General features: G+C 42.8%; 1 protein-coding gene across 10 annotated transcripts in view; it reads left to right on the forward strand.

Moving 5' to 3' along the window:
- ZBTB8OS (zinc finger and BTB domain containing 8 opposite strand) overlaps positions 1-17,538 on the forward strand; it is a 30,737-nt gene extending 13,199 nt beyond the window's left edge. For 4 of the 10 annotated variants that reach the window (XM_055391115.2, XM_055391116.2, XM_004025382.5 and 1 more), the window contains exons 2-7: positions 3,422-3,446; positions 4,144-4,265; positions 4,485-4,567; positions 6,323-6,375; positions 10,666-10,702; positions 16,405-17,538. In XM_055391115.2, coding sequence (XP_055247090.1) covers positions 4,193-4,265; positions 4,485-4,567; positions 6,323-6,375; positions 10,666-10,702; positions 16,405-16,491 — 333 coding nt within the window. In that variant the 5' untranslated portion in view covers positions 3,422-3,446; positions 4,144-4,192 and the 3' untranslated portion in view covers positions 16,492-17,538. Of the gene's footprint in view, positions 1-3,421; positions 3,513-4,143; positions 4,266-4,484; positions 4,568-6,322; positions 6,376-8,963; positions 9,057-10,665; positions 10,703-16,404 lie in introns of those variants that run through there. The other 6 variants (XM_019014673.3, XM_019014678.4, XR_008680905.2 and 3 more) reach the window with 5 other exon arrangements.
- The last annotated feature ends 493 nt before the right edge of the window (positions 17,539-18,031 follow it).

The raw sequence follows: 18,031 nt of genomic DNA on the forward strand, positions 1-18,031 counted from the left end.
ACCACTGCCCTATAGCAGTGTGTCACTGTCTTTTAAATTGATTTTTTTTAATTGAAATATAATTTAGTCTGGGCGCGGTGGCTCAGGCCTGTAATCCCAGCACTTTGGGAAGCCAATGTAGGTGGTTCACTTGAGATTAGACGTTTGAGACCTGCCTGGCCAACATGGCAAAACCCCGTCTATACTTAAAAAATACAAAAAATTTACCAGGCATGGTGGTGGACTCCTGTAATCCCAGGTACTCAGGAGGTTGAGGCAGGAGAATCACTTGAACCTGGGAGGCAGAGGTTGCAGTGAGCCAAGATCACTCCACTGCACTCCAGCCTGGGCTACAGAGCGAGACTCTGTCTCAAAAAAAAAATTATATATTTTACCTGAGTAAGGTGCTCAGACCTTATGGTGTAAAGTCCAGTGAGTTTTTATAAACAGATGCATACATCTCTGTAACCAACACTCCATCCAATCTATAGAACGTGTCCATCACCAGAGAAAGTTCCCTTTTGCTGTTTTCCAGTCAATCCTCCACTTCCTTGTCTTGAGAAAAACACTTGTGTTTTCTACCACCATAGCTTAATTTTGCCCATTTTAGTTTTCATATAGATGGAACCACACAGTTTAGATTCTTTTTTTTTTTTGAGGCAGTATTGCTCTGTCACCCACACTGGAGTGCGGTGGTGCAATCTTGGCTCACTGCAACCTCCGCCTCCAGGGTTCAAGCAGTTCTCCTGCCTCAGCTTCCGGAGTAGCTGGGACTACAGGCGGGTGACACCATGCCCAGCTCATTTTTTTTTTTGTATTATTAGTAAAGACGGGGTTTCACCATATTGGCCAGGCTGGTCTCAAGCCCCTGACCTCATGATCCACCCACCTTGGCCTCCCCAAGTGTTGGGATTACAGGCGTGAGCCACTGCGCCCGGCCAGATTCTTTTATGTCTGGCTTCTTCACTCGTGTGTGAAAGGTAAATACAACTGGACGTTACTCAGAGCAGTGAAAACAGGTTTTATTTAATAACTACTGTGGGAAAAGAGCTGAGCTCCATTCTGATTTGTATGGGGATGACTGGGCATTTTAAAGGGAGAGGAGTGAGGGGGACTTGGTAGAGTCAGAGAAGTAAAAAAGTACAAAGAGTTGATCAGTGTAAATGTGATTAGTCTAGCTGTGTCTGACAGCTGACAGTATGGAAATTAGGATTCTTTCCTCCCACAGAGGCTGGAAGACAGACAAAGGCCTATCCTTCCCGTTGATTACATTTCAATGGAATGGCTCTTGGGTTTTAGAGAAAGACACTTATAAGTAGTAAGAGATAGATATTCACATTTGTAAGCTCTTTTTAGTACCTGCTCTAAGAAAGGAAATTTAGGGGCCTACATAAAGTGTTTGCTAGAACAAACATATTCTCCTGGCCATGATGCTCTTTCTCAGGCAGGCATTTCTACGACGGACAGAGGGTTAGGGTCATCCTAGGGACCTGACCCTCTCCTTCGCCCCGCTTTTTTTTTTTTTTGTTTTTTGAGTTTTGCTCTTGTTGCCCAGGCTGGAATGCAGTGGCGCGATCTTCACTCACTGCAACCTCCGTCTCCCGGGTTCAAGCTATTCTCCTGCCTCAGCCTCCTGAGTAGATGGGTTTACAGGTGCGCGCCACCACGCCCAGCTAAGTTTTTGTGTTTTTAGTAGAGACAAGCTTTCATCATGTTGGCCAGGATGGTCTCTATCTCCTGACCTTGTGATCCACCTGCCTCGGCCTCCCGAAGTGCTGGGATTACAGGCGTGAGCAACTGCGCCCAGACTCAAATTTTTTCTTATAAGTGTGACCGCCCAATGGGTTAACTTTGCCTGCTGCCCAGACAAAGCCGATTCATCAAGATGGGGGAATTGCAGTGGAGAAAGAGTAATTTACACAGAGCTGGTTGTGCTTGAGACCGGAGTTTTATTACTCAAATCAGTCTCCCTGAGCATTTGGGGATCAGAGTTTTTAAAGACAATTTGGCTGGTAGGGGCTTGGGAAGTGGATACTACTGATTGGTCAGGTTGGAGATGGAATCACAGGGGATTGAAGTGAGTTTTTCTTGCTGTCTTCTCTTCCTGGGTGGGGTGGCAAAACTGGTTGAGCCAGATAATGAGTCTGGGTGGTGTCAGCTGAGTGCAGGGTCTGCAAAATATCTCAAGTACTGATCTTAGGTTTTACAATAGTGATGTTATCCACAAGAGCAATTTGGGGAGGTTCAGACTGTTAGAGCTAGAGGCTACATGACCCTTAAACTCTAATTTCTAATCTTGTAGCTAATTTGTTAATCCCGGAAAGGCAGACTGGTTGGTCCCCAGGCAAGAAGGGGGTCTTTTCGGGAAAGGGCTGTTATTAATCTTGTTTCAGAGTCTAACCATGAACTGAATTCCTTCCCAAAGTTAGTTGGGCCCACCAGAAATGAACAAGGACAATTTACAGGTTAGAAGTAAGATGGAGTCAGTTAGGTCTGATTTCTTTCACTGTCATAATTTCCTCAGTTATAATTTTGCAAAGGCAGTTCCAAGTGAAGGAATCATATTCATGATCTCCAGGAATTCCTTCCAGCCCTAATATTCTATGATCCTAAGTGGGAAGAACTGATGAAAGTCACGTTGTGGGCCAGGCGCAGTGGCTCACGCCTGTGATCCCAGCACTTTGGGAGGCCTAGGTGGGCGGATCACCTGAGGTCAAGAGTTCAAGAGCAGCCTGGCCAACATGGTGAAACCCCATCTCTACTAAAAATACAAAAATTAGCCGGGTGTGGTGGCGCGCGCCTGTAATCCCAGCTACTCAGGAGGCTGAGGCAGGAGAATCACTTGAACCCTGGAGGCAGAGGCTGCAGTGAGCCAAGATCGCGCCACTGCACTCCAGCCTGGGTGACAGAGTGAAACTCCAACTAAAAAAAAAAAAAAAAAAAAAAAAAAAAGAGTCATCATATGGATGAAGAATGTTGAGAGGAGAGATCCAATGGGAATGTGCTATAGTACCATTTGTTACTTTCTGGTTTTCCTGTGGGAATATCAGGAAAAAGCTCATAGATTGTGGAGTTTATTTTCTAAATTGATTTTATCTAGGATTAGGTTCACTGTAAAAGAAAAGGTGAGACAGAAACCTGGAATTTTATTTTATTTATTTATTTTTTTTTTTGAGATGGAGTCTTGCTCTGTTGCCCAGGCTGGAGTGCAGTGGCACGATCTTGGCTCTCTGTCCCAAAAAAAAAAAAAAAAAGATTCCAACAAAGCAAAGCAATTAGCTTTGTTGAATGAATAGATAGCAAAAGGTATGGATGGACTGGCCCACATTTTCTTGCTCTTTAAAGATGATATTCCTAATAATAATGGACTAGAGTTATTTTGTGTGTGTGACTTGAGAGTCAAGTTTATTGTCTTATAAGTGTTTTTCCCTCTGTCCCTCAGATTTGGATCATACAGCAGACGTCCAGTGAGTATAGCGGGAGTTCATTCCTTTGAAACCACGTCAATAGGAAGACTGAATATTTCAATCTTGGTATCCCTATCTTTAATTTTTCTCCTCTCATTTTGGTTCCTTCACAATATGAAAATGATGGTTTGAAAGCACTCAGTTTTGCAGGGTTCAGTGGCTCAGTGAGCCGAGATTGCACCACTGCACCCCAGCCTGGGTGACAGAGAGAGACCCCATCTCAAAAAATAAAAAATAAAAATAAGGCCGGGTGTGGTGGCTCAACGCCTGTAATCCCAGCACTTTGGGAGGCTGAGGTGGACGGATCATGAGGTCAGGAGTTCGAGACCAGCCTGACCAACATGGTAAAACCCCGTCTCTACTAAAAATACAAAAATTAGCCGGGCCTGGTGGTGCCTGCCTGTAATCCCAGCTACTTGTGAGGCTGAGGCAGGAGAATTGCTTGAACCCAGGAGGCAGAGGTTGCAGTGACCCGAGATCGCACTACTGCACTCCAGCTTGGGCAACAGAGTGAGACTCAGTCTAAAAAAACATAAATAAATAATAAAAATAAAAGCACCCGGTTGCAGTGCCGTTAAATTGATTGAGGCCTTAAAATTTGTATTTATCATACTGAATTTATTTTGACTTTGCCTGCTATCAAGTTTTCTTTCTCGCAGTGGATTGTATTACACAGAGCATGAATATACTTCTTTAGGTTACACGCATGGGGAGATACTCTGGAGGAAGCATTCGAGCAATGTGCAATGGCCATGTTTGGTTACATGACAGATACTGGGACAGTGGAGCCCCTCCAAACAGTAGAAGTAGAAACCCAAGGTAAATGATTTATTCACAAGGAAGAAATTGTTATACAGTACTGTATAGAATTGTGCAGTATTCTACATAATCTGAGTATATTTTCACAAAAAGAACCAGGAAATTAAGGATGAGTCTTTTCTTTCTCTTTAAACTGACCTAAGACATTTATTGCACTTTTAAATTCAAGTATGTTTTTAGAGACCAGAATTATTAAATATTCTATTTGATCTTGTGTAGGAGATGACTTACAGTCTCTTCTGTTTCACTTTTTGGATGAATGGCTTTATAAGTTCAGTGCTGATGAATTCTTCATACCACGGGTAAGCAAAGGTTTTTCTTTTTTACTGAGCAAATGGATTCTTAGTTCATATTTTAAAATAGAATACATGATTTAAAATAGGACATGTGAAACAAAACCAATCCATACAAATAAGACGATACTGATTTGCAGAGATTATAATGACCACGGGCACTTCCTGGTTAACCTGCATTTGCCTATGTGTGAACATTTCGTATTTAGATCTCATGTATTTGTCACTAATCAGGATTGTGTGATAAAAATGTACCTACAGTTTTCATCCACATTTTTTTCTGTTTTTGTTTTTGATAGAGACAGGGTGTTGCTATGTTGTCGAGGCTAGTCTTGAACTCCTAGCTTCCGGCAATCCTCCTGCCTCAATTTTGCAAAGTGCTGGGATTACAGGTGTGAGCATTGCACGCAGCCTCATCCACACTTTTTATGTTTCCCAAGTTTGAGCTATATTTATGTCCATCCATTGTTCCTTTTGTTCCATTTGAAATTTAGTAGCCCTGTCACATTGGCCTAAGTTAAACAACTGCAGCTTTTAGTTTTCCTTAACATGAAAAAACGAAAAGCCAAATGGAGATTACTTGCTGCTGTCCTCCTTTAGAAGGGAACACATCTGCAATGTCATTGTTATTTAATAGAGATGGCACTCTCTGCTTTTATAATTCCTCCATTCTCTGCTTTACCAGCTTCACTACTTATACTCATTCTATCAACTGAGTCACTCATCCTACAGAATTCAAGTGCCTACCAGTAGTTTATTAGGCTCAGAGTGATTGAAATCCTATGTCGTCCTCCTCCACCATATATCTGTTTTCCCCCAGCGTTAAACTACAGCTTTTATTGAAGTGGCAGTGTACAGCAGCGGCAGAGGTACTGCCCCTGTGTGCCCAGAGTAGTTCTCTACCATATATCTTGCAGAGAAATTCTTTTGACTCATATTTTTAGATCTTACATTTTTCTAGAATACCTCCCTTGAATATGTAAGAAAAAACTTATTTCCTTGAAATATATTTAATACTCAGCTTGAGCAACATGGCGAAACTCCCTGTCTCAAAAAAAACAAAAAAACAATAATTATCTGGGCGCGGTGGCACGTGCCTGTGGTCCCAGCTACTCCAGAGGCTGAGGTGGGAGGATTGCTTGAGCTTGGGAGGTGAAGGTTGCAGTGAGCCAAGATCATGCCATGGCACTCCAGCCTGGGCAACAGAGCGAAACCTTGTCTCAAACAAACAAACAAAAAAAACTGCTTACATACATATCTCATTTGTTGTCCTATTTTAGCTAACATTTTAATTTTCTTTGCTTCACAGAAGTTGTGTGCTATTGTTTTCTAGAAAAGGTTGTAAAGGCCAGGCGCGGTGGCTCACGCCTGTAATCCCAGCGCTTTGGGAAGCTGAGGCAGGTGGATCACCTGAGGTCAGGAGTTCAAGAGCAGTCTGACCAATAAGGTGAAACCCCGTCTCTACTAAAAATACAAAAACAATTGATTGGCTGGGCGTGGTGGCAGATGCCTGTAGTCCCAGATGCTCAGCAGGTTGAGACAGGAGAATTGCTTGAACCTGGGAGGTGGAGGTTGCAGTGAGCCGAGATCACGCCACTGTACTCCAGCCTGGGTGATGGAGTAAGGCTCCATCTCAAAAAAAAAAAAAAAAAGGTTTTACAGATTTCTAGTAGATGGTCCAAAAAAACAAAACAGAACAAAAAGATGTTTAGTAGATAGTCTATTATGAACTTTTTTTAATTAAAAATTTTTCTTCCTGTCTAGGAAGTGAAAGTACTTAGCATTGATCAAAGAAATTTCAAATTACGATCAATTGGGTAAGTTTTGAAAGTCTTTTAAGTACCAAGTTAAGTTATATTCTTCATTGAATTCAATGAGCAAGGAAACAGATGGAAACATAAATCAGAGGGCCACTTGCAGATTGAGTTTTGTGGGATGTCTAAGGGCTTGGAAGGACCAGAAACTTAACAAAATAAAGTTGATTTTAATTGTTAAATCTGATTCCCAATTTGTTGATTTTTTAGGGAGAGAATACATGTAATTGCTAAATGGCACAGCATAAAGCCCAGCTTAGTGGATGGGAAACACTGACACTTTTTTTCTTATATGTTCTCACTTCTAGACCTATTTAAATCAATTCCTTCTATTAACAAATCGTACTTTTATTTTCCTTCCAGAGTTTGCAAACACTTGATTAGGTCACTTTGACTGGACTTGTTTCTCAGGTTTCTTTAGTCACTTAATTATATTTTTTAGGTTTTTTAATTTTTTTTTTTTTTTTTTTTGAGACAGAGTCTTGTCCTGTCTCCCAGGCTGGAGTACAGTGGTGTGGTCATGGCTCACTGTAGCTTCAGCCTCTTGGGCTCAAGGGATCCTCCCACCTCAGCCTCCTGAATAGCTGGGACCACCAAGTGTGCCACTATGCCTGGCTGACTTTTTTGTTTTCTGAAGATATGGGGTCTCCCCATGTTGCCCAGGCTGGTCTCAAACTCCTGGGCTCAAGCAGTCCTCTGGCCTCGGCCTCCCAAAGTGCTGAGGTAATAGGCATGAGCCACCGTGCCTGGCCCTCCTAGGTTACTTTTACATATAGCTTTTTTATTTTATTTTCATTTATTATTTATTTATTTATTTATTTTTGAGACAGAGTCTCACTCTGTTGCTTAGGCTGGAGTGTGTGATCTCAGCTCACTGCAACTTCCACCTCCTGGGTTCAAGCGATTCTTCTGCCTCAGCCTCCCGAGTAGCTGAGATTATAGGCGCCTGCCACCACGCCTGGCTAATTTTTTGTATTTTTAGTATAGACGGGGTTTCACTGTGTTGGCCAGGCTGGTCTGAAGCTCCTGACCTCAGGTGATCTGCCTGCATCAGCCCTCCCAAAGTGTCGAGATTACAGGCTGGAGCCACTGTGCCCGGCCTCATTTATTTTTTTAGAAATGGGTTCTCATTCACTATGTTGCCCAGGCATCCTCAAACTCCTGGGCTCAAGCGATCCTCCTGCCTTGGCCTCCTGAGTAGCTGGGACAACAGGTGCATACCACCACGCCTGGCTCCATTTAATTTAATTTAATTTAATTGATTGATTGATTGATTTGAGACAGGGTCTTGCCCTGTCCCCCAGGCTGGAGTGCAGTGGTGTAATCATGGCTCACTGCAGCTTTGAACTCCTGGGTTCAAGTGATCCTCCTTTCTCAGCCTCCCACGTAGCTGGGACTACCGGTGCGCACTACCATGCCCAGCTAATTTGTTGTTGTTGAGACAGAGTCTTGCTCTGTTGCCCAGGCTGGAGGGCAGTGGTGCAGTCTTGGCTCGCTGCAAGCTCTGCCTCCAGAGTTCAAGCGATTCTCCTGCCTGAGCCTCCTGAGTAGCTGGGATTACAGGCGCCTGCCACCATGCCTGGCTAATCTCAGCTAATTTTTAATTTTTTTATAGAGATGGGGTCTTGCTGTGTTGCTAGGCTGGTCTCTAACTCCTGTGGCCCCATTTTATATTGAATTTCATTCACTTCTTTTTGTAAAGTGAGATCTTTTATTATCTTCTCTGTGTTTTTGTTTTGTTTTGTTTTTTGTTGTTTTTTAATGAGTAAAGAAACAGGCTTGCTGGGTGCAGTGGCTCACGCCTGTAATCCCAGCACTTTGGGAGGCCGAGGCGGGCGGATCATGAGGTCAAGAGATTGAGGCCATCCTAGCCAACATGGTGGAACCCCATCCCTACTAAAAATACAAAAATTAGCCAGGTGTGGTGGTGGGCACCTGTAATCTGAACTACTCAGGAGGCTGAGGCAGGAGAATCGCTTGAACCCAGGAGGCAGAGGTTGCAGTGAGCCAAGATTGCGCCACTGCACTCCAGCCTGGCGACAGCGCGAGACTCCAGCTCAAAAAAAAAAAAAAAAAAAAAGAAACAAGCATGTCCAAAAGTACTAGCTAATAAGTGTTTGAACAGAATTTTAAAGCTTTGCTCTTTCTATTATACCACGTTGTGATCTTCACTCACATTAGTGTCAAAGACAGAGAGGAGACTGATCCCAAGTTCTAGATTACTTTTCTAGGGCCTTCTATATACAGATCATGGATATTTTTGGAAAAGTTGTAAAGTGTAAACCAAGTTCGGACTGTATTATAGAGTCTAGTATTTTGCCTTTGTGATACTCAGACTTGCTTTCTCCAATGGGAGGTATTATTTAATTAGTTTTTGTTTTTCTTTTTTGTTTCGTTTTTGTTGTTTTTGTTTTGAGACAGGGTTTTGCTTTGTCTCTCAGCCTGGAGTGCAGTGGCATGATCATGGCTCACTGCAGCCATGACCTTTTGGGCTCAAGCAATCCTCCTACCTCAACCTCCCACGTAGCTAGGACAACAGACATATGCCACCATGCCTGGCTAATTTTTTTTTTTTTTTTAATCTTTTGTAGAGACAGGGTCTCGCTACATTGCCCAGGCTGGTCTTGAACTCCTGAGCTCAAGCTATCTTCCTGCCTCAGTCTCCCAAAGTGCTGAGATTACAGGTATGAGCCACCGCACCCAGCCTACTTAACTAGTTTCATAACTGAGGATAGTAAAAATTTTGAATATGTTACTACTCTGTTTTGAAACAATATTTACTAAACAATGTTTATTGAGATTCCACCATAGGTACACTATATTGGGGGCACATTTATTTTGAGATCAACTATCAACCTTTTTTTAAAGTTTTTAAAATTAATTTTTTGTTTGTTTGTTTTTTAGACAGTCTCACTCTGTTGCCCATGCTGGGAGTGCAATGATGTGATCTTGGTTCACTGCAACGTCCGCCTCCCAGATTCAAACCATTCTTGTGCCTCAGCCTCCCGAGTAGGTGGGACCACGGGCACATGGCACCATGCCTGCCTAATTTTTGTATTTTTAGTAGAGATGAGTTCTCACCATGTTGGCCAGGCTGGTCTTGAACTCCTGGATTCATCTACCTCTGCCTCCCAAAGTGCTGGGATTACAGGTGGGAGCCACTGTGCCTGGCCACTAGAACTAAATTTTTTTTTTTTTTTTTGAGACAGAGTCTCGCTCTGTCGCCCAGGCTGGAGTGCAGTGGCATGATCTCAGCTCACTGCAATCTCCGCCTCCTGGCTCAAGCGATTCTCCTGCCTCAGCCTCCTGAGTAGTTCGGATTACAGGTGCCCACCACCATGCCTGGCTAATTTTTGTGTTTTTAGTAGAGACAGAGTTTCATCATGTTGGCCAGGCTGGTCTTGAAGTCCTGACCTCAGGTGATCCGCCTACCTTGGCCTCCCAAAGTGCTGGGATTACAGGCACGAGCCACCGCGCCTGACCTTTTTCATTTCGCTCTGTTGCCTAGGCTGGAGTGCAGTGGCGCGATCTCGGCTCACTGCAACCTCCACCTCCTGGGTTCAAGCGATTCTCCTGCCTCTGCCTCCCAAGTAGCTGGGATTACAGACATGCACCACCACGCCCGGGTAATTTTGTGTTTTTAGTAGAGACAGGGTTTTTCCATGTTGGTCAGGCTGGTCTCAAACTGCCGACCTCAACTGCCGACCTCAGGTGATCCACCTGCTTCGGCCTCCCAAAGTGCTGGGATTACAGGCATGAGCCACCGCGCCTGGCCTATAATTAAAAATTTTTTTGAAACGGAGTCTTGCCCTGACACCCAGGCTAGAGTGCAGTGGTGCAATCACAGCTCACTGCAGCCTTGACTTCTGGGCTCAAGCAATCTTCCTGCCTCCTCCTCGTGAGTGGCTGGGACCACAGGCATGTGCCACCACACCCACCTAAATTTTTTTATTTTTTTAATTTTGTGTACAGATGAGGTCTCCCTATGTTGCTCAGGCTGTTCTCAAACTCCTGGGCTCAAGCGATCCTCCCTTTGGCCTCTGAAAGTGCCAGGATTATAGGTATGAGCCACCGCACCTGGCCTTAACTATCAACCTTGAGAGCAAATGATGACACTGCACACACGTCCCTCAACAGCTGTATCTTCTGACAAATGAAAATGAAACTTAACAGCTCCCTGACCCCCTCCTGTCTCTTTTGGCTTTCTAGCATGTTAACCACATTTACAAGGCTTATTTTAAAACATATAAAGAGAGAACAAATCTTAATCATGTTTTAATTTGTATTCTCAAGGTGGGGAGAAGAATTTTCATTGTCCAAGCACCCTCAGGTATGTTTTAAAATCCAGCCATTAAGAACATGAAAAATTTCCTTACCATAAAGTTCATATATGTGACAATCAACTTCAGTTAGTTCTAACTGGTGTAAAGTGATAAGTTTTTCTCAAGCTTCTCTGACCTGTCTGGATATATTTTGTTAAAATACTGTGATTATACACACCTGATTTAGTGGATGAGGCGTCAGCATTGGGTTCTAGGGTCAAGTTTGTTCAGATTATTGTGGAATTTAAAATTCTGTTTGCCTTTTTGACCTTTATTTCTTCTCCTATAATAAAGATGTTGGACTAGATGTTCTCTATTGTGCCTTCTACTTTCTGTGTGTCTCTAGATTCTGTATTTGCCGACCTGTATGGCCTCACTCTATGGTAGGAAAATCTATTGGAACAAGAGTTGGCAGTTTTTTTCTGTAAAATGGACAGATAATAAATGTTTTAAGATTTGTGGGCCAAGAATGACAGAAGAGCAGCTACTCAGTGCTTCTGTTGTAGCACCAAAGTAGCCATAGATAATACTTAAATGAATGAGTTCACTTGTATTCTAGTAAAACTTATTTATGCCCATTGAAATTTGAATTTCTTATCATTTTCAAATGTAACAAAATGTCATTGTTTTGATTTTTTTCCCCAACCATTTAAAAATGTAAAAATCAGGGCAGGCATGGTGGCTCAGACCTGTAATCCCAGCACTTTGGGAGGCCAAGGCAGGCAAATCGCTTTAGATCAGGAGTTTGAGACCAGCCTGGCCAACATAGTGAAACCTAGCCTCTACTAAAAATACAAAAATTAGCTGGGTGTGGTGGCACGCGCCTGTAATCCTAGCTGCTCAGGAGGCTGAGGCAGGAGAATCACTTTAACCTGGGTCGCGGAGGTTGCAGTGAGCCGAGATCATGCCACTGCACTCCAGCCTGGGTGACAGAGCGAGACTGGTCTCATAAAAATAAAATAAAAGTAAATAAATAAAGATGTAAAAATCACTCTTACTTTATGGGACTGTACAAAAAGAGGCAATTTGGCCTGTGGGCTATATATATTTTGCTGACCCCTGTGTTTAGGCCAGATACAGACAGGTCACTTAACTACTGGGATACATTCTGACAAATGCATCTTTAGGTGATTACATCATTGTGCAAACATCATAGAGTGTACTTACACAAACCTAGATGCTATAACCTATGCTATATGGTATAGCCTATCACTCCTAGGCTATGAACCTGTACAGCATGTTACTATACTGAATACTATAGGCAGTTGTTACACATTGGTAAATATTTGTGTATTTATATTTCTAAATACCAAAAAAAGGTATAGTAAAAATACAGTATTATAGGCCCGGCGTGGTGGTTCACGCCTGTAATCCCCGCACTTTGGGAGGCCGAGGTGGGTGAATCACCTGAAGTCAGGAGTTCTAGACCAGCCCGGCCAACGTGGTGAAACCCCATCTCTACTAAAAATACAAAAATTAGCTGGGTGCGGTGGCGGGCGCTTGTAATCCCAGCTATTTGGGAGGCTGAGGCAGGAGAATCGCTTGAACCTGGGAGGCGGAGGTTGCAGTGAGCGGAGATCACCTCATTGCACACTCCAGCCTGGGCGACAAGAGCAAAACTCCATCTAAAAAAAAAAAAAAAAAAAAAGAAACAGTATTATAATCTTCTCAGACCACCATCATATATTCATATATGCAGTTAGTCATTGACCAAAATGTTGTTATGCGGCGCATAACTGTATTCTAAATTCATATTTGTCATTGGAAGTATTCAGAATGGATTGTGAGCAAATTAATTTCATTTATTCCTAAGAGTTTTTGTTTATGTGAGACAGTGCCTTGCTATGTTGCCCAGGCTGATCCGAAACTCCTAGTCTCAAGCAATCCCCCCACCTCAGTCTCCTGAGTAGCTGAGCTTACAAGTGCACACCACCAATTCCAGCTTGGTACTCCTAACAGTTTTTGTTTTGTTTTGTTTTTGAGACAGAGTCTCATGCTATTGCCCAGGCTGGAGTGCAGTGGCACGATCTCAGCTCACTGCAACCTCCGCCTCCCAGGTTCAAGCGATTCTCCTGCCTCAGCCTCCCAAGTAGCTGTGATTACAGGCACATGACGCCATACCTGGCTAATTTTTTGTATTTTTAGTAGAGATGGGGTTTCACCATGTTGGCCAGGCTGATCTCGAACTCCTGAGCTCAGGTGATTCACCTACCTCAGCCTCCCAAAGGAGGCGTGAGCCATCGCGCCCAGCCAACAGTTTTTATTATTATTATTATTATTATTTCTTTTTTTTTTTTGGAGACAGTCTCACCCTGTCACCCAGGCTGGAGTGCAGTGACGTGACCTCTACTCACTGAAACCTCCCCCTCCCAAAGGAGGCGTGAGCCATTGTGCCCAGCCAACAGTTTTTATTATTATTATTATTCTTTCTTTTGTTTTTTTGAGACAGTCTCACCCTGTCACCCAGGCTGGAGTGCAGTGACGTGACCTCTACTCACTGCAACCTCCCCCTCCCGGGTTCAAGCGATTCTCGTGTCTCAGCCTCCCGAATAGCTGGGATTACAGGCCCATGCAACCATGCCAGGCTAATTTTTGTATTTTAGTAGAGACCGGGTTTCACCACGTTGGCCAGGCGGGTTTCGAACTCCCGACCTCAGGTGATCCACCCACCTTGGCCTCCCAAAGTGCTGGGATTATAGGCGTGAGCCACTGCGCCCAGCTACTTCTTATTTTTTGAATGAATGATCAAATAACTCTTTTTTTTTTTTTTTGAGATGGAGTCTCACTCTGTTGCCCAGGCTGGAGTGCAGTGGCGTAATCTCAGCTCACTGCAACCTCCACCTCCCAGGTTCAAGCGATTCTCCTGTCTCCGCCTCCTGAGTAGCTGGGATTACAGGTGTATGCCACCACAGCCGGCTAATTTTTGTATTTTTAGTAGAGGTGGGGTTTCACCATGTTGGTCAGGCTGGTCTCAAACTCCTGACTTCAGGTGATCCACCCGCCTCGGCCTCCCAAAGTGCTGAGATTACAGGCATGAGCCACTGGGCCCAGCCAATCAACTTTTCAAAGCAAAAAGGAATGTTTTACAAATAGCTTATTAAAACATCTGGTTCCTGGAATATTTCTTGGTTTAAAAATACCTTCCTGGTTTTAATACTGTCTTTACCTTCTCTCCATGAATCCATATGCCATCCATCCATGAATTTATGCATGCATTCAGCAAATACTTATCAAGTGTCTCTAGTGTTTCAGACTTTTTTTTGTGCACTCGAGGTAGAAATGTAATAGGATAAGCAAAGTCTCTGCCCTTACTGAGTTTAAAATGTAGTGGGAGAAGTGAGCCAGACAAACATGTAAACACATAATATAATTTCAGATAGTGAACAGTGCCATCAGGATAAGGTAAGAGTGGTTGGAGGAGGGGAGGGGGTAGTCAGAAAATATATGTTTATTAACCCATTCTCACGCTGCTGATAAAGACGTACCCGAGACTGGGTAATTTATAAAGGAAAGGGGCTTAATTGATTCATAGTTCAGCATGGATGGGGAGACCTCAGGAAACTTACAATCATGGTGGAGGGGGAAGCAAACCCTTCCTTCTTCACATTGTGGCAGGAAGAGAATTGAGTGCTGAGCGAAGGGGGAAGCCCCTTAGAAAACCATCAGCTCTCCTGAAAACTCACGCACTATCACTAGAACAGCATGGTGGAAACCGCCCCCGTGATTCAATGATCTCCACCTGCTCCCTCCCACAACACGTGGGGATTATGAGCACTACAGTTCAAGATGAGATTTGGGTGGGGACACAGCCAAAATATATCAGTATGTTTGAGAAAGTGATATTTGAGCAGAGGCAAGAGAGATGAGGAGTGAGCAGAAATAAGGAAGAACTTTCTAGGCGAAGAAACAGGTGTAAAGGCCCTGAAATGAGGTAAGTTCAGGGAACAGCAAGCTGGAGCTGAGAGTGAAGGTGTAATAGTAGGAGATAAGGTTGTAGAGATAGGGCCACAGCCTCTTTGGTAAAATTTGGTAAGGGGGGTATAGGATCAAGTACTCACGTATAGGAGTTGGCCTTCTGATGGGAGCCAGGGACAAGCCATTCATTGCAATCAGGCTAAGGTGAGTACAGATACAGCATGATGGTAGATTTGGTGGTAGGAAAATGAGTCAGTTCTTACTGAGTTGCTCTTACTTTCTCTAGGAAGCACAGTTGGTTGAGAGTGAGAATTAGGGAGGAATGATCACTAGAGGAGAAGAGAAAGAATTGTCTCAGAGAGTGAAAAAGGGAATTTATTGGTAATTGTAAGATTTTACTGCGAGTACTGAATTCCTGTTTGAGATGTGTGGACATACACTCGGGGTGATACCAGTTAGCATGGTGTGTGCTGCCATAAGCAGACAGTTGAACTTGAATTAGGTTGTGGTTTTGCCAGGTGATTGTGGCAGAGGAGAAAAAGCAGTGGCAGTGCCACTTATATCCTTCTGTGAAATCTTCCTTTTTTTGTGTGGTGTAGAGCTAGCAAATGCCATTTACCTATTGCCTGGTACATTTTATGGTGCACAGAATTATTGTAGATTCCTTTTGGGGCTGGAAAGAACCTAAGAGAACATCTAATTCTGTGGTTTTAAACTGGGGCAGGGTTGGGCAATGTCATGTATCAGAGACGTGTGGAGAGCTTTTGACCTGGGAAACTATATCTTACTCTTCAGCTAGACTTGGAAAGAGAAGAGTCCCAAGAGATGAAGTGAGTGTTGTCAACTGAGGAAAAGAGAATAAGTTGAATTCCTAGGGCCTAGGTCAGGGTATAAGGAGGTGGTTTGGATTTCAGAAAGAGCCCTGAGCCAAATAGTAGAAAAGCTTGTGTTCTTTGATTCAACCCATTTTCTTTTTTTTTTTTTAATCATCCTCAAAAGTTTTTTACTTTTTTTTCTTTCCAACTTTTATTTTTAGGTTCATGGGGTACACATACGAGTTTGTTACATGGGTAAATTGCATGTTGTGGGGGTTTAGTGTACAGATAATTTTGTCACCTAGGTAATCAGCATAATACCTGATAGGCAGTTTTTCAATCCTCACCATCCCCCAACTCTCAAATAGACCCGGTGTCTCGTTTCCCTCTTTGTGTTCATGTGTACTCAATGTTTATGTCCCAAATAAATATATGGAAACATGGTATTTGATTTTCTGTTCCTGCATGAATTCACTTAGGATAATGGCCTCCAGCTCCATCCACGTTGTTGCAAAGGACATGATCTCATTCTTTTTTATGGCTGTGTAGTATTCTATGGTGTATATGTGTCACATTTTCTTTATCCAGTCTACCATTGATGGGCATGTGGATTGATTCTATGTCTTTGCTATTGTGAATAGTGCTGCAGTGAACATACCCATGGATGTGTCTTTATGTGATTTAACCCATTTTATAAATGAAAAACTGATGTCCAGACAGGCCAGACAATTTCTATACACCCAGGTGGAAACAAAGCCAGGATTAGAGTTCCATGTCCCAACTCCATTGTGCATGTGTTGCCTCTCATTTTTCTTGGATCCCTGTATATTCTCCTAATTTGATAACTAATTGTTTCATGTGAGTTTTTCATTTTCAAAATACTAAAATTTTTACTTTCTGCTGATTGTTGCTAGAGTTAATGATTATGATTTCAATATCCTATTTTCCTTTTTTTTTTTTTTCTCTAACCCCAACTTTAGGGAACAGAAGTCAAAGCAATAACATATTCAGCAATGCAGGTCTATAATGAAGAGAAGCCGGAAGTTTTTGTGATCATTGACATTTAAGACACCAAAAAATAAAAGACTCCTATGAAGAACTGTTTTTTTTTTCCTCTTCCTTTTGAGAAGACACTATGAATTAAATTCTACAGCTTTTTTTTGATATATGGAAATTTGTAGAACAGAAATATTTTAGTTAAAGTGTGACTTTCAGAAAGGGAAAATCAGGGCACAGCCTTGGTCTGTGTTCCCCAAATATTCACACTTTAAAGAATTCTTCAACCCCCAAGGGACAGTTATGGTCCTTTGATTCTCTGCTGTGGCAGTAGGTGTGCCTCATGCCCTTCCAGTGCAATGCAAGCCCTCCAGCCTCACCCCATAGAGGATCACTGATGTCAGCAGCAGCCTGAGGCTGAATCCAGGTTGAAAGAAGAATAAGTTGAAAAAATATATTTCCACACACAGAATTTTGTTTTTCTTCCAAGTTGGTTAAGACATATATTTTGTTTCTTTTATTTATTTTTTTTTTTTTTGAGACGGGAGTCTCGCTCTGTAGCCCAGGCTGAGGCGCAGTGGTGTGAGCTCGGCTTACTGCAAGCTCCGCCTCCCAGGTTCACGCCATTCTCCTACCTCAGCCTCCTGAGTAGCTAGGACTATAGGCACCTGCCACCATGCCCGGCTAATTTTTGTATCTTTAGTAGAGATGGGGTTTCACTGTGTTAGCTAGGATGGTCTTGATCTCCTGACCTTGTGATCCGCCCACCTTGGCCTCCCAAGGTACTGCGATTACAGGCATGAGCTACCATGCCCGGTCACAAGACATAGATTTTCTATATGCACATCAAGGGAGGTGGTGGTTTAGGTTGCTATAGGACAGAGCTATCCTGTATTCCGGTTGGTTTTTGTAGAGAAACAATTAGACTTCTCTAGATAGAGCCCTGATTTTTCTCTCACGCTTTCAGTTTTTTAAAAGCACTAATGATATTTCCTGTTTTCTCATAAGAAAAAGTCAATACTATGCCTTACAAAGAGACCTTTCCTTCTAATATAGAATTTTATTTGAAAGTGAGTACATGTTTATAACTAGAGAATAAAAGGAGAATTTTTGAAAAATTTCTTTATTGTTGTTTTTGTTTAACTAGTTAAGCTATTTGTCCTTTTTTTTTGAGACAGGATCTTGCTCTGTCCCCCAGGCTGGAATGCAGTGGTGCAATCATAGCTTACTGTGGCCTCGAACTCCTGGGCTCAAGCAGTCCTTCCAACTCAGCTTCCCAAATAGCTGGAACTACAGGAATGCACCACCATACCTGGCTAATTTTTAAATTTTTTTGTAGAGACAGGGTCTCACTATGTTGTCTTGAACTGGTCTTGAACTCCTGGGCTCAAGTGATCCACCTTGGCCCCCCAAAGTACTGGGATTACAGGTGTGAACCACTGCACCAGGCCTAGCTATTTGTCTTTAAGGAGACAGGAGGCCAGGAAAACAACCTTAAAATGATCTGAACTCTTAAAGTAGATGACTTTTTAAAAATGAAATTTAGTTTGATTTGCACCTTTTTTCTTGTTTCTATTGATTGAGGTATTCTCTTTTGGGATCAAGAGTTTG

Source organism: Gorilla gorilla, chromosome 1 (genome assembly GCF_029281585.2).
Source record: "Gorilla gorilla gorilla isolate KB3781 chromosome 1, NHGRI_mGorGor1-v2.1_pri, whole genome shotgun sequence".
In the NCBI taxonomy this organism is placed as follows: domain Eukaryota; kingdom Metazoa; phylum Chordata; class Mammalia; order Primates; family Hominidae; genus Gorilla; species Gorilla gorilla.